The 23540-nt window shown below is 40.8% G+C and overlaps 2 protein-coding genes across 4 annotated transcripts in view; both read left to right on the top strand.

The window, feature by feature from the left end:
* Window positions 1-4001: 4001 nt before the first annotated feature.
* LOC127361022 (glucose-6-phosphatase catalytic subunit 1-like) lies at window positions 4002-7776 on the top strand. The gene is made up of 5 exons (XM_051395588.1): window positions 4002-4445; window positions 4541-4650; window positions 4739-4844; window positions 4923-5038; window positions 6390-7776. Exons 1-5 carry the CDS (start codon window positions 4228-4230, stop codon window positions 6911-6913), a joined length of 1074 nt encoding a protein of 357 aa, XP_051251548.1. The 5' UTR covers window positions 4002-4227; the 3' UTR covers window positions 6914-7776.
* A 1193-nt stretch (window positions 7777-8969) lies between these two features.
* Window positions 8970-23540, top strand: part of nbr1b (NBR1 autophagy cargo receptor b) — a 32843-nt gene continuing 18272 nt past the window's right edge. For all 3 annotated transcript variants that reach the window (XM_051395586.1, XM_051395587.1, XM_051395585.1), the window contains exons 1-9: window positions 8970-9206; window positions 12356-12418; window positions 13333-13351; window positions 13461-13483; window positions 13908-14096; window positions 14980-15057; window positions 16490-16761; window positions 18598-18723; window positions 19426-19632. In XM_051395586.1, the coding sequence (XP_051251546.1) occupies window positions 9105-9206; window positions 12356-12418; window positions 13333-13351; window positions 13461-13483; window positions 13908-14096; window positions 14980-15057; window positions 16490-16761; window positions 18598-18723; window positions 19426-19632 (1079 nt within the window). In that variant the 5' untranslated portion in view covers window positions 8970-9104. The remainder of the gene's footprint in view (window positions 9207-12355; window positions 12419-13332; window positions 13352-13460; window positions 13484-13907; window positions 14097-14979; window positions 15058-16489; window positions 16762-18597; window positions 18724-19425; window positions 19633-23540) is intronic.

Here is a 23540-nt window from a genome sequence, read left to right as displayed (position 1 = left end):
ATTTCCCCGTTGTGGGATTAATAAAGTAATACAATACAATGACTCTACATGACTGGTAGAAATATTTAGTTCACTTTCAGTGCAGGGATGCTGAGAAGCTTAATAAATATGGACCCAGAGTTACTTTGCATGGGGAATTTCTTGGCACCAGAAGGCCAAAACTGTTGCAGGTGACTTAGTTGCAAAATTCAAAATCCAAGTCAGCAAAGACTTTAGGCCATCATGTCTTGGTTTATAAGCAACACAATATCAAGCTACAATAAAGTAGGAAGAGTACTAGTTTGTTCCTCTGCTTTTCCTTCAAGGTTTGCTTAATCTGCTCCTTTCTGGACTACCAGCCCCTGACAACCAGTGAGGGCCATGTGTACCCAGCCTGGGCCTACCATCTGGGGTGGGCCATGGCCTTCTCCTCTGTGGCTGCAGTACCCATCTGTGCTGTCGGCAAGATCTGCTTCACCGAGGGCACCCTCAGACAGGTAAGAGCACCAACACATCCTGCTTAGTATTTTAACTCTGCCTTCAATATTTTTTACGATCAATATTCATGGTATGAATTTGATTACCACTGATTTTGTCTGACCTTGTGTGTCCTTTTTTCATGTCATCAACAGCGTCTGTTGGTCCTGTGGCGTCCTGTTAGTCATCCGTTGAATCCCAAGACAAACAACAACATCTAAATGAAGCAGAGATGAGACCACTGTCAGACCCTTTCCCTGACGTGTTATGAGTCTTCTGTATTTCTGTGTCTGAAAAGAAGAGTTCAGCCACAAAATACATATTTTTCCTCTTACATGTTGTGCTATTTATCCATCTAGATTGCTTTGGTATGAGTTGTTTAGTTTTGGAATGATATCAGCCTTATAAATGCCTTCTCTCCAATACAATGGAACCAGATGGCATTTAGGGTTGTGTTGCTCTAAGTGTAAATCATGACCCCATGAAGAGCACCAGGCTTTAAAGCCAATTTGACATAGTGGCCAACCCCCTGACCACCTTCCTCCTGTATGCTGATACATTAGCTCCTGTCATTAATCTGCAATTGTAGTTTTTATTAGTGGTGCAGTCATTTATAGACAAAGATTACTGCAGCAGACCAATACAGAAACACTGAGTGTGTTGTAAACGTGTGTGTGACCTAACTTCTCAATCAAGTCAACCTCTAGACGTGTGTAGGTAGGCATATGGTTCATGATCCATTAGCTACTGTACATTCTGTAATGTATGTGTGCTTAAGAAGGTGATGGAAGGGGTGTGTGAGTGGAATTAATGTGCAAAACACTGGTGAGGTGAAAATAGGACAGCCGAAATAACACAATAACAAAAGGTAAAAGACAAAGTTCCTGAGGTAAATTAAGGTACAGTGGTGGTTGGAGAACAGGACTGAAAGAAAATCGTCTAGAGGAACAGGATTTATAAAAAAATATTGCTTTTGTGTTTCTGTTTGTTTGTTTAATGCCTTTTGATGAACTAGTCCTTTGATGGAGGGAGTTTGGTAGGTTATATTATATTAAGTGAACGAAATGAGTAATAAAGAGAGAAATTTAAAGGCTGCAAATAATCGTAGGAATCAGAAAGAGACCGCTGGGGAGTCAGACAGGGTGAGGAGTGGTGGAGTGGAGAGGGGATGTGCAGAGGATGCTCCGTCAGACGCAGTCCGTGCATGTGTTTGCCTACTGGCAGATGTGTTTACACGTGGACATGCATGCGTACATGAGTTCCTCCTCTGCCATGTGGTAGATCACGACATGGCCTGATCCTGTGTCACAGTGGAAACTTGTGGCTGGGAAGTGGAACAGTGTCTCACACAGCGCTGGTCAACATGAAAACTACAGTCACTGTTAACCCTCTCATGCTCATGTTTTCTGATGACTTTCTCTAGCTTGCATTTATTTAAGATCTTATTTTAATAGCGAATCATCAATCTAATCAATAATTTGATATTAAGATATTGGATAAAATAATATCATAAACCTACAATATTATCCATATGCACAAAAAGCTATCCATCATGTTGAACTCTGTGCTCTTTGCCTGAAGGTTCATACTCCACCATCTCCAGTTAGTGCCGTATTATGGTTAACACTGATTTTAGCCTGCTTTGCTGACTGTATGTGCACTTTCCCTAGCTGGTATGTGGTATGACAGAGTGCTTTGTTGCCGATATGTGAACAAGTTGTAACGTAACTGAGACCTTCCCCAACAGATTTTTTGGACTTTGTTGTGCAGTGTGGAGCTAGCATTAGTTGCTTTGTGGTGTTGACTGATGGGGTGATTTGCAAAGGGCAAGCTAGTTAATATCATGGAGTCAATGGTCCAAATAAAATATAGGAACATTGCAGATAATAATGTTATTTTAAATAGGATTATAATTTAATTTAAAAGTGCGAGTGCCAGCACCAGGATGCTGACTGCAGTTCACTAAACAGCCACCAGTGTCACTATTAACATTGGTTTTGTGAAAGCTACAGAACCTTTAGATGATGGCCTTGGGAGTAACACTAGTACTGTGGTGGGTAAGCTAGTTGGCTGGACATGCTAATCATTGCAGTTTATGTTGCAGACATTTCACCACACTCATTACACTTTTGTGCTTTTAGAAAGGGTAAAAAAAAAAGGACACCATTCTCTAAATATTGGACAATATTGGACATGCTTCTTCTAGGCTCTGTCTGTGCCTCCCCTCCCTCCCATTGTCGCTCTCTCACTCCTGTCCAAAGTCTGAGCCCGAGGACCAGGTGATCTGTCTGAATATAAAAGAGACCCAGTGTCTGACTAGCAGCGCACAGCCAAACACACCCACGACCCATCCATCCATCACACACAAACAAAACCTGCACACACTGATCCAATTTTGCCTTTTTTCAAATAGTATAATACTACACTCAATGACCAGATACACACGTATACAAACGTACACATCAGTTAAGGGCAACTCAACAGTCATCGGGCATCTCAGCAGACACCTAGGAGACCACTTAAATTAAGGATTCACGCACACACACATCGCTGGGTGCACTGTTAAACATGCTGTTTATAGCAGCACTAGAGGACTGACTCGTTGTTTGTGCAGCCCATATCCAAGCTGAATCAGCAGGAGGACGATGCTCTAACTGGGATCTCATTACAAAATTCTGTAAGTATGATTTGGTCTACTTATATATGTTCAGTAATATTGATATTTTACTAAACATTTTATATATATACAACTCTGGTTGTTTCAAATGTGCTATATAAATGAACTTGACCATCCTCAGCTTAACTGTGATTTAAGGTTTTATGTATTTGTGTCAGTAGTCTTTTATGTCTTTGATGCGTCAAACTGAGGTTAAACGCCACGTGTGGTTTAGTCTAAACATTAGCTGCTCTGTAGAAATTACTAAATGCAATGAGATGTCAATGTATCTGAAGTTTAATCTAAACATGCCAACTAAACTGAATCAATTCATAATAACTGCGCATAAGTTAATTGCAGCAATACAAGTTAACTGGAGACACCTGATTGCAGAGAAAATGTATCTATAGATGTATTGCTCATTATAAGGTAACGAAAACTTTATTTTCAGGTGATTGTACACTAATGAAAAGATAATATAATATTTAATTTCTGCCTAAATATTATACACTGGACCTATAATGTAAATATATTTGACAGATAATTGATACTGCAGTTGAGGGCAAGGAGACAGAGTTGAAGTTGAGTTTCTACTTATTACTGCTCAAAAGGAAGCGTGCATGTACTCATGAATGAAAAAAAAGCACAGTGATACATCCTGTTCAGTGTCGACAGGACGTTAGACAACAAAATATCACAGTGTACAGCTTTGTTGTTGCTGAGCAACCTAAGGTGAAAAAGGTAACTTACATACAGGTGATAGTTGACGTTTAGCTTGCAGTCCAGCTGAGCCTGTGCCCGACAGAACACGGCGTTCGAGTCCAAGTAAGCACGCAGCTGCATTTAAACCCCTGCGAGTTCCAGTTCAGCTGAACCTGTTCTAACCCGCGGCTAAGCTAGTCAGCTGCAAGACTAGCTTAGCTAAAGAGACACAGCAACAGTCTGCATGCTGCCGTGCACATGACAACAACGCATGCACACATAGGTTAAAGGCACGCATTTACTCTGCTTTCTGTTTCAGAAGTTTAACTGAATTAACACACACACACACACACACACACACACACACACACACACAGTTACACCTCTGTCCACCCTCCTCTCTTGCAGTGGTAATGGACTTGCTCCACAGCTCCGGTGTCAGCAGTACATACTACCTGCAGACCCACTTCAGCCACAGCCAGGGCTACTTCCTGTCAGTCTCCATGGCAACTGACCTGCGCAACACCTTCTTCCTGTTGTTCCCCATATGGTTCCATGTACAGCAAACTGAAGCCATCAAACTGGTTTGGGTGGCGGTAGTGGGAGACTGGGTCAACCTGATGCTGAAATGGTGAGTAGTGGAAATGGAGTGTTAATAATGATGATGATGATGATGAAGAAAACGATAACGATGATGATGACGATGATGATGATGATGTTGTTAAGGCTTCTGTTCGGAGAGCGTCCCTATTGGTGGGTTCAGGAGACAGGTTACTATGGCAACTCCTCTCACCCAATGATAGAGCAATTCCCCATGACCTGTGAGACCGGACCAGGTAGGGACACATAGTGAGTAACGTGTGTGAGTTAATTCAGGATCGTCTTTGGCCCGTCTCTTAAAACCCGTACTTCCTGCCCTAACAGGAAGTCCGTCGGGTCATGCCATGGGGGCTGCAGCGGTGTACTACACCATGATGTCATCACTCCTCGCCACATTGCTGAAGAAAGAAGGACATCAGATCAGGAAATGGTAAGATCAACCTTACCTGCGTAACGCCTCTGTGCACTGCGAGTAGTCGGAGCAATAACGTGTGTATTTGTCCTCCAGGTGTGTGCGTGTCTCACTGTGGACGCTGTTCTGGTGTGTGCAGGTGTGTGTGTGCCTCTCCAGGGTCTTTGTCGCTGCACATTTCCCCCATCAGGTCATCACAGGAGTCGTCATAGGTACGGACAGAGCACACGATGCTGCGTTCAAGTCATGTTGAAAGGATTCTTGTTTAACTGATAGTCAAAGTGAGACTTCTACAACAAACAGTCGATTAACTGTCATTGATATTAACTCTCTTTACATACTATTTATACATATCAGAGCCTGTAAACATATGACATGAAGGCAGAATAAGTCTTTCTGTACATTTCTGTTTCTGTAAAAGTAACACGTAAAAAGACTACGAGTCTACAGCCATGCTAGCGACTCTGTGAGGCTGTACCTAGCCATAGCTGTGCTTTGAGCTAAATGCTAACGTCAGCATGCTAACATGTCCACAATGACAATGCTAACATGTTCATGTTTACAAGTTATATAATGTTTACCATAATTACCATCTTAGTTTATCATGTTAGCATGCTAACATTTGCTCATTATCACTAAGCAGGTAGATGGGAATGTTACTGATTTGCAGATATAAACCAAAGTATTGGACAAATTAAGGTTTTGACTTAAAATTCTAAGTCATAGTTATGATATGTAATTGTAATATAGTTACAATGTTAATTCCTTGGTCAGAATTATGAGATAACTGCATACTTTTCACTTTTTAAGTCAAAATAATTGTACAGTCAATTTTTAAGTTCAAAGATTTCAAAGATATTTGAGCAAATTTGACTTCTAAAATCCAAATGAGATGAGTCATAACAGTTTGGCACTATAAGAAGTAAAAATAAAAGTAAAACTAAATCGTAAGATACAAATTCAAAAATAGCGAGTCAAGATTTTTACCAATTGTCTCATGGTATGGCTTCCTATTGATGCCACAATGACAAAAAAAATATTGGCTCATTTTCCTGTTCTACAAGATCCTTTTCACATTCATGTTACAGTGACATATTTACTACAAACCAAATTTTAAATTTTATCAAAAGAAACTTTCCTTATTACAACATCATATCACTTGTTAAGGTAAATAGACGGACAGAAATTCTCATTCAGCAGCAGTACACGAACGAACCACACTAAACAAAGAATAATGCAAAAAAAAAAAAAATAACACAAAACATACACTAACATAAGAGTTAAAAGTTAGAGTAGGCCCTTTAAACAGTGTGAGTATTGCTGTAAGGTGTGCAAAATAAAGGTAATAGATTACAGAGATAAAAAGTTTATTGTATTTTCCCAGCACAAATGGGCTTCCATATATGATCGTCTCTCCCCCATTAGTGTCATCAAAACAGGTTGTACAAGGTGTAAAATCTAAACTTAATAACACATGGTGGCATGTCGCTGCACAGTACAACAACTATAGAGAAAGACAGATTAAATCAAATGATTGAAATCAAAATAAACTTTTCCTCTCAGGTATCCTGGTGGCAGAATCTCTCAGCCGGACCAAGCAGATCTACGAGGCTGGCCTGTGTTCCTACCTAGTCACCTCTCTGCTCCTCCTCTCCCTGGCTCTCCTTCTGTACCTGTGCCTCCAGCTGGTAGGTGTGGATCTCCTCTGGAGCGTGGAGAAAGCGCTGTGCTGGTGTCACCAAGCACAGTGGGTCAGCGTGGACACGACCCCCTTGGCCAGCTTGTTCAGGAACACCGGGACTCTGTTGGGCCTGGGCCTGGGCCTCCACTCTCCTCTGCATACACACACCAATAGAGTAGTGTTCGCCAGGGGGCCTGAGGGCACCATCTACAGGTCGATCTGTTTAAGTGCAACACTTGTGCTGCTGCAGTTATTTGACTCTGCCTTTAGGCCGCCTGTTCACAGCGGAGCTTTATTCTACCTGCTGTCGTTCTGTAAAAGTGCCACGGTGCCTCTAGCGACTGTGGCTATCGTCCCCTACTGTGTCACTACAGCACTGGGGTACAAGGGGGAGAAGCTGATATGAGGCAGGTGGCCTGACATCATATGTACTGTGGGTTGGGTGAACGTCTGTCTATCAGGTCGTATATTGCTGAAACTGTGGGTTTAGTATGTGGCCCAAAGTATATGGACACTTACTTTAATGTCCTTTTGGTCTCAATCTGCTTGTCCTGGTTTTGGCCCCATTGTTCCAATAATGCCCCCATGCACAAACCAGCTCAGTAAGGAAGTGACCTCAACCCCATCCAGCACCTTTGGAATGAAGTGGAACACGAACTATTAGACTGGCGTTTAATGTAAACATGAGTCAGCATCAGTATGGAGCTCAGTGTGAGGTATTTAAAGCTGCAGTAGGTAACGTTTTTAAAAATAACTTTTTGTCATATGTGCTGAAATGTTCACTATATCCTGACAGTAGCACACAAGACTGATAATCTGTGAAAAAATCAGGTTCCTCTGGTTCCTCCTAGTGCTCCTAATGGCATTTATAAGAATCCACCATCCATAATCCATTGTCTCCATTAAAATAACCAATCTGACAAAAAAAACAATTAGAGAAAGATATCTGACTGTAGAGTCTCATTCCCACTTTGTCAAATACCAAAGCTTTGGGAGACTCAGCCATCAACTGTCTTCAAGCCACCAACCCAAAGTGTCAGTATTTGACGACCGGGGAATGAGACTCAATCAACTTTCTACATTTTCATTCAGGCCCGGTGGATTCTTACAAATTGCATTAGGAGCACTAGGAGGAACCAGAGGAACCTGTTTTTTTTCACAGATTTGCTGTCTCGTGACGAAAAGTTACTTTTGTAAAAGTTACCTACTGCAGCTTTAATTAAGGTCCTGTAAATATATTTCCTCAAGCGGCATCTTACCATGAATGATGGAGTCTTACATGAACACATAGTCGCAGAGGCGCAGCGAGCCCAGCTAGAAGTAACTGATTCACCTTAATTCTGCAAATAAAACATGATTCAAGTGAAGGCTTATTTTTTGTATTGCATTATTTCATCATTCTGTAAAAAATACAATACTTTCTCACTGTTGATGTCAGAAGACTATGACGTCTTTTTTTCTAGCATTGTCTATATCCAGACAAACCTGGATTACAAACCAGGAACAGTGGACAAACAAAAACCAGGTTTTGATTTGACTAGTGATGTGTTATTGTGGCATATGAGTACATTTTTTAAAAAATGTATTGAACTAAAATAAAACACTTAGTCTAAAATGTGGCCATAACAGATCATTCAATTCATTTCATTATTGAACATGTTATTCTTAAAATTAATCTAAATTATTGTCTTATATTTGACAGCATTGGACTCCAAACTGGGGTGGACAGGAAGTTTTTAGGGGCAGCTGCCAGACCATGCCACCCCTCTAGATCTGCCCTCTGCTCCGATCTTTTTTCTATCACATAGCAAACTGGCGACCTCTGCTTAAGTGACATATCTTATGGATATTTTATTTATATTCAAAACAATAAACCCAAATAGTGAACACAATAACTTCAGGAAGTTGGTGTAAATATTTTTTTTCTCTGTCTGTGTTATGTATTTCTTATTATATTTCAGCAATTATACAGACTTAATAGGCTTTTTAAAAAATATAAATTCAGTGTTTTCTCGTCCCTGATGCTTGGCCATTGTTCTATTAGACAGTTTACTTTACATTTATTTCACAGAAGTGAACTTTGAGCTTTGGCAACCCCTAAAGGTGGGTCCCGACCCCCACGTTGGGGCAACTTGAACCCCCACAGTTTCATGTTTTTCTTGGTGTTAGGTGAAAGTCTAATGGAGTCATTTATTAAAATCATACCCTACAGCTTGTGACAGAGTGTTTTGGTTGAGTAGAAACACCAGATCTAGGAGACCAATGATCAGTCCCAATGATCAGACCCAATGAGCACACAATGATCAGACCTGATGCTCTGCCGCCCTCCAGCGGCCGCTCCCCGCTCCGCACTCACTGAGCCACGCTCTTTTTTTTTTTCCCCGCACAAGCGGAAGAAGGGATCTCTCTTCCGGACACATGGTGCAAGGTGGGCGTGTCCAGGACGCTGATGTAAACACAAAATACGCCTCATCCCCCGTCGGATAAGTCACAGTGAAGCGAATTGGTGAGATTAACCCAAATAGCCTCGGTCGGTCGGGGAAAACGCTCCGTGTCCGTCGTGTGTAATATGCGTTAAGGCGCGGACAGGCGACGCCATGGACTTCTACATCAATCTGAAGGTGAATTTCAGGGGAAATTCCAAAAATTTCCTCCTGTCGGGATCCGAGACCAAGAGCTGGGAGTCGATGGAGGCCATGGTAAGAGAGGGGAGAACCGTCGGGGCCCGTTGTCAGACACCTCCGATCACAGTGCTTCTGTCCGGCTCTCATTCACTCATTCACAGCCGCTGCTGCTTGTGACTGATGCCACTGGTGTGCCACGTCGGAGGGTTGTTGTTAAACAGCCTGGCCGGCTCCACATATGCGATCACAGAGATGCTGTTGCCCATCATGCACCTCGCGTCCTGTGAGCTGTGAAAAGGTGGCATCAGACTGACAGCAGCACGGTAGCAGGGAGGAATCACCGCAGCCCTTACAAGATTATTACAGTGGTTAGTCGTCATGGAAACACTGTTTACCAGCAACACATAACTGGTCTGAGCAGTCTGAATCCCACAGCCACCATTTGAAAGGCATTCCTCTGCTCCGGTGGCTGGAGTCAGGATGTAGCCCAGTGGGGTCTGCGTCTGAAGTTAGAGTGTAATACTGCAGCAGAGCATGTGGAAGCATTTTTTTTTTTTTTTTTTTTACAGGTACAATAGGTACAATACATCTTTCACAGCAGCCATTTTGACATGAAATAGTAGGGTAAACACAGGTGTAACTAATGATACTAATGAAGGCTCCGTTCCATTTAGTGTAGTGTTGTAGTAGTGTAGCAGAGGCTTTCCAGTGAGCCAACCTGCTCAACAGCAGCACCCTGACTCTGTTTGAGCTGACAGGAGCAGAACCATTGGTAACACCTGTGTTTACTGTTTCACGTCAGAATAGCTGGTGAGAGAACCAGCTGCAGAGGACCAGGACAAAAAAACATTGAGAATATTTTAGGATCAGGGTTCCCACTTGTCCTGGAAAACCTGGAAAACCTTGAAATTGAGAGACTTGTTTTCCAGTCATAGTTGTCCTAGATAATTTTTGATTGTATTTCAGCTCCTCCCTCAGATTATGTTAACCTGAGTGCATATTTAGTTTGAAACTCAACTGTTGGTAGGATGAGCTGTGCAGTGTGACATGTTAATGATGCGAGGAACAGATAAATGCTCCCATGTAAATGTTCATATCTACATGCATACAGCCTATTAATGATCAAATGTGTCGTTGTGGTTGTTTAATAAATGCCCAGCTGTGTTAATTGTACGTGTAACAATCACCTTCAAACTCTTTTAATAGGCTGATAGGTGAGAACATTTTTTTTGGCTGTGGATAAATCTTAACAAGAGTGTTTCTAGCCTGAACCTGTTTTCGTTTTTTCTAAACCGCTTTCTGTTTTGAGTGTTGATCATACAGGTGTACCCTGTCACATTGTACAAACTCTCTTAATTGCACAAACCTGTTTCAACTTGATGAATACCTCTCCGTTTGTGGGTTTCATTCATTTAGTAGTGTCAATAGTCACATTAGGGGACAAGAAATTATATTTGAAAATAATATTACATCAGAGCAGGACTCATGACTTCATTAATTGTCAGTCGGATACTTGAATGAAAGCATCTTTTCCGTGGACATTTTGTGTCTTAACCCTTGTGTGCGCAGGGTTACACCTCTTGAATACATATGAGTGAAAAGACTGAACTCATTTGGTAAAGCTTGGCTGCCACTTGTCATGTCAACTGTATATACTGTACTTATTGTTTGTCTGCAGACCACATCCATAATGCAGGGAAACCAAACAGCTTGTCAAGTGTTCACACAATTCACAAAAAGGTATTGTATGTGATCATGCAGTCAGAGAAGTGCTTGGTAAAGAAAGAGGAGGCCAGGCAGAGTACGTGTGTGTCAGTGTGTGTCTGCGTCGTTCAGAACCGTGTGGCTGATGAGTCACTGTGGACAACACAAGTCACATTTCAGGCAGCTGGACTGTTGTTGAGCTGTCACCCAACTGTTGTCTGAATCTCACCACCTGGACATCATATGGTAGAGAGAACCTGTGGTTGGAAACCAAACCAACCGTTTTAGAGCAATTACTGTGCACAGATGAAAGGATAACATACTTTTACTTGTGTTTTCATTATTATTCTGACACCAGTTTTTAGTCTGTGTTCTCATTTAGCTGCTACTGCATATATTATTTCTTGTTTTCTACTTTTATTTCGGCTGCCAGATGTATGTCTTGGTCCCATTAGGTACATTTTACTAAATGCTAAACTGAGTAGAGCCCGACCGATATGGGATTTTTAAGACCGATACTGTACGTCTGTGTGGCTTGTGCACTGATATGACTATGCAAAGGTACTCAGAAGGCCTTAAACAAACCATTTTATCAAAGAAGAGCCTCCATTAGCAGCCGCCATTGTCGTTTAACAAACAGTGCCTTCTTGCAGCGTCACAGCTAGCACCCACTCTCTGATTGATCTGGTACCGCTGTAGTTTGGCCACAGACGCGTAGACTGAAGGCTGGTGAGGTGGACTCTGGCGTGATCTTGTGGTGTCACGATCTTGCGAGTGATGTTTTAATCATATCGTGCAGCCCTAATTGTATCCCCATATCAGACAGCAGACATGTTGGTTGTAGTCCATTTGATGATAGACTGCACAACTGCACAACTAATAGTGTACCAGTGAGCTAGAGTGAATCTGGAGCCTCTGTGATCTGTGAGGGGAGAAAGACCAGAGGACCTGTTGTTTTAATCAGTGGCGTTGTTAATGGCCAGCGTGAAGAAAGAAGGTGAAATATGGTCCCGGAGCCCTGCAGCTTTGGATTTACGGCCCGTCTGTGTTTGCCTCGGCCGCCCGGGAGAGTTCATTTGTCTGAGTGCTGCTGAGTCACACACGTCAGACTTCACTTTGAGTCGTTGTTTGAGAGAGATGCAAGTGGGTTTGGTGTACAGGCTCAGCGGCGTTACCTGCTTTTCATCCAACACGAATTGCAGAATAACACATGCAACATGAGCCCTTATCGGCTCGTGTGGAAGCATACTGAAGAGAGACAGAGAATGTCAGCTGGGTAAAGTGTGCAGCCTGCAGCCAGTAAAGAGCCAGCAGGAGAGTGAACAGAGCCCACTCCCTAAACACGAGCCATCGAGTCTTCTCAGAGGTCACCTTTTCATACATACACACAGAGAGAGAAACCTAATTGAAATGACTGAAATAGAGACCATTATATTCATGTCTCTCAACTAAAAAAGGACAGCTGAGCCATCATCCTCCGTCCTCATCTGATCTCCTGTCTGTGTGTTTGTGGCGTGCAGGTGAAGCGCTCCTTTGGCCTGTGCAGTCTCCAGCTGACCTATTTTGATGAGGAGAACGAGGAGGTGAGTGTTTGTTGTCGCTCCGGCTTTGTCTGATTTGCTGTTTGTACACTTTACAGTGAGTCAGAGCAATGTCACCTACAATCAGTATCACGACTTGTTCTCACATTTACACCAATAATGATTAATAAACCAGGGGCACCCAAACTAGGACCCCCACAATAGATGCACATTAAACCAAATTTGATAATATTCTGTCTTAAGGAATCTCCTTTGTAAAAACAAGCTTTACATGATGAAAATAAATAAAATAATACATAACTTTTCATACTTCAACTGTGTTTTTTTGTGTTGCCTTCATGCAAATTTCCTGCCTGCATCTGTGCAGTGTGGAAAAACACAAAGCGTCATCCAAATGACAAACAATATTGCTGTTAAGAGTGTGATTTGTGACATAAAGAAATAAACAATAGAGCATAATATCAAACAATGGAATCATGCAATATATATTGTCATATTGCACAGCTCCATCTCTGACTGGCTGTGTATTAAGGCCTGTAGAGTTAGATTTTGTATTGTACTTAAGTGGTAGGTGGTAGATTGTTGCTGAGCAAAAAATGCTGGATCCTACATTTCCCCTAATACAACTCAGAGGCGTCTTTCTCCCTGCCCGTTAGATGCCAAGTTACTGTCTGTATTATTTTGAAGTTTTCAAACCAAGGCTGAGATAACCTTGGTGACATCACAATTACATCGTCAGGGTTATTTTCTCAGACTTGACGAAGCTCCTCCAGAGACAACCAATTTCACAAGCTGAGTTTTACTAACCATGATGGGTAAACTGAGCTTCATATGAATAAAATTGGTGGAATGCCCCTTTTAATGCCTGAACCTGTATCACCAAACCAACAGCAAACTGACACCACAGTGACATAGCTGACAGATTTATAAAGACTCTTCCTCTTTCTCCCTTTCAGGTGTCTATTAACAGCCAAGGTAAGTAAACATAAACAGTCATAAGACACAGTGTGCTGAAGAAAACCAGTGTTTGTGCATGTGCAGATTCATGTCATGTTAATAATTCATGTTTCTGCTTTTATTTCAGTGGAGTATGAGGAGGCATTAAAGGTAAGTTGATTTAAAGTTTGAATTAGTATTCACATTTAGTGTTGTCTTACCTCCAAATTCCACCAGACACGGCCGTGATGCGTTCGGGCTCTGCCGTGGTTGCCTAACTCCCTAACTCCGTGCACATTAAAAAGTAAACTTTAAATGGTAACCTCAGTCCTAATTAAAGTAAAAACAAACAAATCTCTTGGTTTGATTTGAATATAACAGTGTTATAAAGTATGGCCGTTGGTTATGTAAGTTAACCTTTATTTTGGACAGATTGTAATTGTCCACAGGTGCTAAATGCTGTGATGCTTCAGGAGTTGTCTTGGAAAGTATTTTTGTTGGTATCAGAAGGAAGAAACAGCTTAGTTGAGACATCGATCCAAAATTGATCCAAAAATGGCAGTAAGGGAGACTAACCCGTTTGCTTGTTTCCCAGAGTGCAGCAAGGCAGGGGAACCGACTGCACATGAACGTGTACGAGACTCGGGGTCAGCCAGCAAGGGTCCCCACCACTAAAGCCAGCGGAACAGAGCCCAAGAGGGGCTTCAGACCTCCACAGCACTGCCCCGCTCTGGCCCAGGTGGTCAGCCGGAAAGTCCAGGCTGCGGTGCCAGAACAGGGCATGGTAAGACACCAAGTCAGATTCACCAGATTCTCTTACCCATAAATCCTTGTCATAAAGTGTTCATTTCAGCCAGATTCACCCAGACTCTTTGTCAAGTCAAAGCGTTACAGACAAACACGAATTGTCATAATTTCCTTATACACAAACCCAGACTCAGTGCCTCAGAAACCATAATAAAAATGTAAATGGTTGCACATATTTCTTTGTCCTAACATTCATGCTAATGTTGGCATCCTTACCTCTTTTTTCTATTCAAGTATTTGTAGTGATTAGAAAGAAGAAGTCTAGTGTTTTCATTTAACCATAGTTTTAAAAAGCAAAGAAATAGCAGCGTGAAGGCCTATTGATTGATATTTTATGGCTGAGCTCACCTCAGCCCAGTATAACAGCTTAAAAGCATTGATTTGTGCAAGTTTTGTCTAGGAGAGCATAACTGACAAGGAGAGAGGAAACATACAGATGTGGGAAACCAGCATGTAGGAGACTGGCGGGCCTTGGTCAGGCAGAGCTCTTATTCCTTGGTTGGTTTGCTTTCTCCCAGTGCTACAGCATCAGCCGTATTTCTATAAACAGTTACATATTTTGTCAGGTTAGTTTAGCAGGTTCTTGGAAAGAGCCCGTGTTTATCAAGCATCTCAGAGTTATTCATAGTAATCGTGTTAAAAGGGAATTTAGGACCAAAAATGCTTCTACTCTCTTTAACTTTATGTTTATTCACTGATGCTAACTTGTGAATCTTACCATCGCTTATAGGGAGGAACAGTAGGAAACATTCAAAGTATATAAATGGAGGTTAAATGTCAAGAATAACAGCTAACTAACCACACTGAATATACGACTAATTTAGTTTACGTAATAAATATTCTCTTCTTCTGTTGATCAGGTGATCCTAAAAGAAGTGAAGGGAACCAAAGAAGAAGACAAGACTCCTCCCGCCTGGTTCACCTCTTACATGGAGAAGGTAAGAACAACCAGATGGAGGTGACAGGTGTCCTGAAGCACAACTTAGGTTGGTAGAAGACTGCCATTGGGCGACTATTTCGGTCGCCATTCTCCCCCTCTTCCGCAATCTTCCTGATACCGCTTTCAAGTCCTCCTTGATGCTACGTCATACAACAACACAGTCCGAGCTAACAACCTAAATGCTGAACATGGCAAGGTACCCTAACCTGGTTGCTAACGCTACGAATTAGTGCTGTCAAAATTTGTAGCCAAAAATGTCTGACACAGGTGTATATAACATCTATGACCAAACTGACCAAAAGACATGACCCCCCCCCTGAAAGTGTATCATTTCAGTATATCATACGTCAGTTGAGAACTTCTGTGTTGCTGGTTGCGAAGTTTTGCTGCTTTAGCTCAACCCAGTTAAATTTGTTATATTCTTCATTAGAGCGGATAATTACCCGCTATACATCGAAATGAACACTAGTTCCACTTACGCAGTCGTGGCTCTCTATGTTTAGCGACTTTGTCCTTAATCCCACAGTTGTTTACACGCTATTCAGTTCTGCTAGCTACAGCACTTTAGCCTAGCAGTTAGCGATGGCTTCTCTCTCTCGCTGTCCTGCTTTTTGTTGCCCTGTGTGTTAAACATTTAGCTAGTCCTCTGCCTCCTTTAGTGATAATGGTACATGTAATAAATATAGTTTATTTGCCGTGGTGGGTGTGAGGCTCGAATTTGAAAGCACGGTTCCGCACCATTGGAAGCTAAATTGTTAGCTGCTGTAGTTATCCAGCCCCCAGTAGCCAATGTAGCTCCTATTATGATTTTTGGATACTGAATACATTCCAAAACGTTTTTTTTTTTTTTTTTTAGATTGATCAGAGAGCAAATCACTCTCTCTGTGGCTAAGTTGGGTTGTAAACTTTCTGCCATCATTAGTAGTTGTTGTTGAATTATTCTCTTGACCTACATTTCTTTTTCAATCAGTGAAAGTGACCTAGCTCGCAAGGCTAGCGCTGCTTTTTTCGCCCACAACTGAATATTTAATTCATTTAATTAATTTTCACTAATTGAATTTTTTGCAATGTAATTATATAATAAAATGTATAATATTCATTGTACAGGAGTAGTACAAACATAAACAAGTTAACAGTTGCCTTTTCTTCTGTGGGGATTTAGCCCTTTTAATGTCAGGCGCACCGTGGCTGCAACCTAGGTTTAGCACGATTGTGATTGGTTTAGAGAAATGCATAAAAGCCAGCGTGTTTTATTGAATGATACTGGATTCAGCCGGACCCCTTCTGCAGGGCTGACACAGCACTAAAACAAAGAGTGGAGAAAGGCCTGGCTACATGAAACTACCGCAGGAGCGACTGACTGAGACATGGACTGATGAGTAAGCACCGAAACAGATGTAACACCCCTCTCCGCCCTTTCATCCCTACAGTTTAAGGACCAGGTGGTTCGCGAGGCGGTGGAGAAGATCTGCCGGGAGTTCTCTGGACAGTGCTGCATCCACAAGCCCCTGGGAGGAGCAGGAGGAGGAGCAGCAGGAGGAGGAGGAGGGGGAGGCAGAGGGGAGGCAGCAGCAGTAGGAGGAGCGGAGGCCCAGCAGGTCCCGGAGGTTTCCTCCTCCACCCTGCCTGGAGCTCCATCCTGCTCCACTCCTCCCTGCTCCTCCTGCAGGGGGCAAACCACCGGAGGAGGCTACCAGTGCAGGTATGTGTGTTCTGCAGCTAACTGCTTTATTGCAGCGCTAATTCATTTTCTGGAATCCTTTTTCAGCTACCCTCAATAGTCACGTTTCCATCCATATATAGAGCATATTTTAACCAAATTTCAAGAAAATCAGCAAAGGAAAATGCAAATTAAGGTGAGTTTCCATCCACTATTGGTATTTGAATATGAGGAGTTGGTTAATGGAGCTAATTCTCCTGTTGAGAGCCATTAAACCAAGAAGAGAAACCAGTCAATGTTTTTGACAGAATGTTTCTGTCTGTATTAATGTGAGGAAGGTTACTGCCTCCTCATCACTCCACACAAATCCGATGTTTTCTGCTCTTCACTGGAAGCTTGAGTGATGTTTAAGTCACATGCTTCATGTATGTTATCATTTATTCAGTCTGTCTGTCTGCGTCTGTTTGTCCATACAACAAGATTTATTTTTACATTTCTGGTGGACATCTCAGACTCGAGTCACAAATTTGATGACTATTTAAGAAAATCAACAAAGACTTGCAACTAGATTCGACTTAGACTTGTGACTTGTGACTTCACTTGGACTTTTGACTTGAAAATACGTGATATCTTCCACCAGGCCAAAAAATTAAAAAGTATTTCCCTTAATTTCCTAAATCAACTAAATACAACAGTCAGGACAGAAACATACTAAATGAATTCTGTTACTGGTTAATAGTGTTATATGCTAGGGAGCATCTTGGCAGCCTTATGATTAAGTTCAGCACTTGTTTTAAAAGATGTACAAATAACGCATCATGACTTGTTAAGGACTCAAAGGACTTGGGACTGACCTGAGACTTACTTGTGACTTGCCAAACAATGACTCTGTTCCACATCCGGTGATAAAGCCTCTTTTAGCTTGTAGGCTTTTAATGTGAAACATCTGCAGGACCTGCTGTGTGTGTCACTGACAGGAACTATTATTTGAAGTGCTATTTTCAATAGAACATTTAGATAAGTTGATTGCTCCTCATCCTCCACTTAACCGACTGGGGGTGTCCTGGTAGCTCACCTGTTAGAGGTGGCGCCCCATTTGTACCAAGGCTGAGTCCTTGGGGCAGCGGTTCAACTCCAACCTGTGGCCCTTCAATGGCGTGTAACCCCCTCTCTATCTCCCCTCTTTCCTGTCACTATCCATTAAAGGCAATAAAAGACCCAAAATATATAGTATATTTTATAAAAGATTGCACAGACTGAAGTGCCATCACTTGAGGACAATACTTCAAACAGCTCCCTCAGGAGACACTAAAGGCTACCCAACTGCTGGAAACACTTTGATGGGGAAAGTTGGAGGAGTTCCCCTTACTTCCATCTTCTCATCTTACACTCAGAAAGCAAATTTCCCCAAAATTATGAGCTATTCCTTTTAACCTTATAGTCCACTGAAGCATTTTTATTATATATATATATATTTTTAAACCTTTTACCAATTATTTACTAATTTCAATACAGATAGTCTAGTATATCTCTAGTATCACTTACATATGAGTAATACTGACATTTTACAAGCTGTACCAAGTCTGTTAGGCACACTGGGAAACTGAAATCTACTTTTTGAGAGAATGAAAGAAAAAGGACAGAGAGAAGAGGAGTGTCTCTGCTTCATAGAAACATGTTGAATTTCACAGTCACAAACAGTCCTCAGCTTGTCTCAATGGACGGTGTTGTGGAGTCTGAAGGGTTCAAATTTAGATTTTGTATTCATAAATCATGATGTCACTTCTTCAGTTGGAATTACCCGTTCGCTCACCTCTCTCTCTCTTTCGTTTCTCTCTGTGATTTTCTACCTCTCTCCACCCTCTCCTCTCTGCTCAGTGTGTGTACCTCCTGTACTCTGTGCGAACCCTGCAGTTTCTCACACGATCCCAGTCACAACCTGGTGAGAGCCAGGACTCCTCTGTCCATCCCAGAGCACGGATCGCCCGCCCCAGACCACAGCAGGTACGACTCCACAATTTTGTTTTTAGATCTACTTCAAGACTGCTTTCATTTTTCATATTTTTTAATGTGAAATATTTTCTATTTTTGTATATATTATATATAATATTTAAGAAAAGCCAGAGCAATTTACTTTTCAAACAGACCTTCATTTGTCTGTGTTTTGACATGAAGGGGACCAAAAGTTTTAACATAATAAATCATTACTATATTCAAGACTTACTTCATTTAACACATAAGCAATAAGATTTACAACTTCAGGTTGGTTTAATTTCTGACAATACCTTCTCCTAATTTTTACACACTGGACCCTTAATTTTAGTTTAAGTTGTTAAAGACTGTTAAATAAATTAGGCTACACGATAACCAGAAGACTTTAAATAGACCTGGTGATCGGTATCGGCCGATTCTTCTTCCAATGATCGGCCCCAAAACTCCTGATTGGAGCACCCTTATTTAAAACATTGAAAATGGATATCCTGAACAATGCCATGTCACCACCCTAAATACTTTGGATTGGCTCTACAATGCAGGTTTTTTCCACCTCTAATTGTTTCCACCCAGTTTTAGCAAAGAAAGCCAGGAGTCACTATTGAGTGAAGTGTTTAGAGACTGGACTTTGAGGCTTGGTGGAGGGAGGTTGTAGTGATTGAACAGTTTATGTTTTAAAGGAGTTATGTTAGGCACACTCTGGCTCTCTTTCAGGTTCTACAGGCGAGGGGACCGCAGTTTCCGGAAGGCGGAGAAGCAGCGGCTGAAAGCAGAGAAGCGCCTGCTGAAGGCAGAGGTCAAAGAGATCCGGAAACAGCTGAGGATGGAGAGGCGGGGCATACAGTGGAGCTCCTCCCACAGAGATGGAAGCTCCTCCCCTGTCCTTCTGCAGCCTAGAGCCACCCAGCACAGCAGCCCTGAGTAAGTTACCAAAAGAAAAAAAGACATAGTCCAAATTATTTATGTTGGAGTACATACTAGATAAAGTAACAGATAAAACAGCAAAAAATTGATAAATAGTTAAAATAGATAGCTAAAATTAATGGATAAACATTTAATAACGTTAGCTTTAAATTTACTTCAGTATTTTTCAACCTGGACCAAACGACAGTTGAGGATTGTTGATTCTTTTTTTATTTTTATTTTTTAACTTTTTTTTTAAATTTATTTATTTACATACATGTACAAAGAACTTGTACAAAGAATATGAGTTCATAATGGGTGTTACAGTTAAAATCAAAGTATTCTTTTACACATACATCATGGTATAATGTCACATTATTCAAGGTGCATACACAATCCATTTTTCCCAGCGTTCAGTACATTTCTCCAACTGAAGCCTTAATACAAAAGTAAGTCTCTCCATACAGTAAATTTCTTGGATGATCCCATGCCACTGGTCCAATGTTGGAGGGTCTAGTTGCAACAATTTCCTAGTTATAGCTTTCCTACAACTTGCCAAGAGTATCTTCAATAAGTATTTATCCTTCTGTAGGGCTGTTTCCGGTATTTTACCGAGATATAAAGTAACAAAAGAAAAATCTAAATCCAACCCAATTATTTTATTTATCTCGGATGATGACTGGATTTTTGGACAGGAAAGTGATTGGCCATAGAAGTTCCACATTGTCTCAAACAGAAGCCTCGGCTCTGTGTGCCTGTTTGCAGTGCTGATATTTTAGGAGTTATAAAAAATCACACTATATTCTTCCAGCCGAACTCTCTCAGTGATCTTGAGTTTGCAGTGGTCGCTTGTGTCTCACATATTTCCATCCAGATCTCTTCTGATATTTGTGTTTCTCTCCCATTTTTGTTTAATGGATAACGTAGAATGATTTTTAGAGGCTTGTATACTTCCGTGTATTCTTGAGACCAACTTTTTATTGTCTTTTTTTGTTCATTTTAATTATTTCTATTCTATTACTCATATCTAGTGGGAGGAGGGTCCACCTTCTAGAGATGTCAGATTTGATCTCTTTATTAATGAGGCCATAATTGTTTTCAAAAAGTTTTGACATATCTTTAGTAAGGTTTATTCCTAAATATTTTATTTTAGGCGAGTCCCATTTGAATTTATATTTCCCTTTTGTATCTGGGTGGAGAGTATAGTTAAATGTAAGGGTTTGCGTTATTTGAATATTTAGCTTATATCTAGAATATGAATTATATTTATTTAGTAGGGACATCAATTTAGGGATGCTTGAGTCTGGGCTTGTAATAAAATGCAGAACATCATCAGGTCTTATGTTCTTCTCCTCTAATCATAATCCCCTTTATCTCAGAGTCCTCTCTAATTGCTTGAGCCAAAGGTTCAATAAATAGCGCGAATAGGGTCGGACTCAGGGGACAGCCCTGGCGTGTCCCTCTTTCCAAATAAATAGTTTGCGACAGGTGTCCATTGACCCTGATCCTGGCTGTTTGAGAAAAGTATAACGCTCTAATACATTTAATAAAGCCGTCTTTGAAGCCGAATCTTGCAAGTCTAGGCTGAGCAACATTGCACTGATGTTTTCTGATGTAATATGACTCATCACTTGTAGTGTTCTCCTTAAATTATCCTGTGTCTGTCTATTTAATACAAAGCCTGTTTGATCTAAATCTACCAGCTCCGGGACAATGAGTTCCAGTCTCTTAGATGGGATTGACGTAAATAATTTATAGTCTACATTCAAGACTGATATTGGTCTGTATGAGCTGCATTCCTTTTTATCTTTTCCTTCTTTTGGGATGATAGAGATAACTGCCTCCTTCCATGATCGGAGGGGTTTCCCCTGTTCTCAGTGTGGTTAAAACATGGTTAAAACAGTTAAGCAGAACAGGTGTTATTTGAAGTTTAAATGTTTTATACCACTCGGACGGATATCCATCTGAACCCGGAGCCTTATTAGCTTTCAATCTTGAAATTTTTAACTTTATTCAGTTCTTCTGCTGTTATCTCAGCCATAATTTCTTTATTTTGTTGTTCTCCTATAGATGGTAGGTCTAGTGAACTTAGAAAAGACTCTATTGTTGTAATATCTGCCATGGCCGGTTGGTTATATAGGTCTTTATAATATAGTTCAAAAGCATGTTGAATATCTTCCGATTCACTGCAAACCTTTTGTGTCTTGGGGTTCCTGATCTTATAAATTGTATTCTTTCCCTGTTGTTTTCGTATCCTCCAGGAAAGTAATTTCATAGCCCTAGGCCCCCGTCTCATAATACCTTTAAAATTTAAGTTGTTTTTCAATTTCCTCATCATATATACCATTTATGTCTTGTTTAATTTTGTTTATTCTAGTTAATATCTGAGGGTCTTTTGGTCAGTATGTAATTTCTAATGACTTCATTTCCTCTTCAACCAGTCTTCTCTGTTTTTCCTTTTTCCGAAAAGCCGTGAGGGCAATAATTTTACCTCGAACGACTGCCTTTGCTGCGTCCCATAAAGTATTTGGAGACACTTCTCCATTATCATTATTTTTAAAATATGTTTCAAATTCCTGTTGCATCTGTTTCTGTACTGTTTTGTCATTTAGAATGCTCGTATTCAGTCTCCAGAGTGTATTTTTGCCTTGATTAGTTAGGTGCAGAGTTAGGTACACCCCTGAATGATCAGATACGTCCCTAATCCCTATCTTACAGTCCCTGACTCTGTGCCAGTCTGATTTATATATAAATAAATAATCAATTTGTGAATATACAGAGTGACATGGGGAATAATAGGTGAATTGTTTTTCTCCTGGGTGGGACTCTCTCCACACGTCAATCAGACCCAGCTCTGCAAGCATCCGCTGGACTAAAATGGCATTTGGACTTATCTTTTGGCGCTGATTAGATGTATCTAATTTAGGTTGAAGTTGGACATTAAGCTCGCCACCATAAATTTTAATTCCCTGTGTTTCCAAGACTATCAATTCAAATAATTTCTTGATAAACATTTTTTTGCTCCCTGGGGGGGCATACACATTAAGTAAAGTTACTTCTTCATTGTCTAATTTGCCCTTTACTAAAACATATCTCCCTTCCCTATCTTTCACTTCTGAAATGAATTCAAAATTTACTGCATTAGCGATCAGTATAGCCACTCCCCTCCTACGGCCTGATTTATGAGATTAGTAATATGTATTTTGAAATCCAAGTTTTTTAAATTTTTCATGTTCTAAAGAAGACAGATGTATGGAGGACAAATGAGTGTCTGGCTGCAGGACAGGGCATTTAAATGCGGACTGTAACAAAAAAGGTTACAGATTGATTTACATTTATTTTTTAGTTACAGACAAATTAGTTTAATACTCATTTGAATATTAAAATTAGCCATGTGTGCGCACTAGATAGTATCTAGTGCGCACTAGATAGCCCAAACAAGGACAATGAACAACAAAACAGAAAAACACAAACCAAAGACTTCCAAGTCCGAAGTTCAAATAAAACCTCAAGTTGAGAGGAGATCCTCGCATCCGTTGGGGGCCTCTTGTTGGTATCAAAGAAGATACTAGTCCGCACCGGTAACATTTTCAAGTCAGTTTCCCCATAACCGGTATAAAGTTCCATCTTATCAAGCTCAGTAAATAATAATATTAAGTCTCTTTGTAAATTGGCAGAGAGTTGAGAAACATAAGTATTGTCTTCTCAGGTATAAGGATAGGGATAAGCACTTTCAGGAAATAAAATTTAATTTCTTAGTAGACTGAAAATTAAATTGCAAAGCAATTTCTTTTTAGGTACAAAAATGCAACATAGGTAAGTTTGAGGAATTACTTAAACTCTCATAGTAAGTAGGCAAAAATCAAAAACCCAAAAGCATAGGTGTTATCACCTTAAGTAGGCCTATATAATTCCAATTTAGGTAG

Source organism: Dicentrarchus labrax, unplaced genomic scaffold, assembly GCF_905237075.1.
Source record: "Dicentrarchus labrax unplaced genomic scaffold, dlabrax2021, whole genome shotgun sequence".
Classification (NCBI taxonomy): domain Eukaryota; kingdom Metazoa; phylum Chordata; class Actinopteri; family Moronidae; genus Dicentrarchus; species Dicentrarchus labrax.
This window is presented reverse-complemented; position numbering and strand designations above follow the sequence as displayed.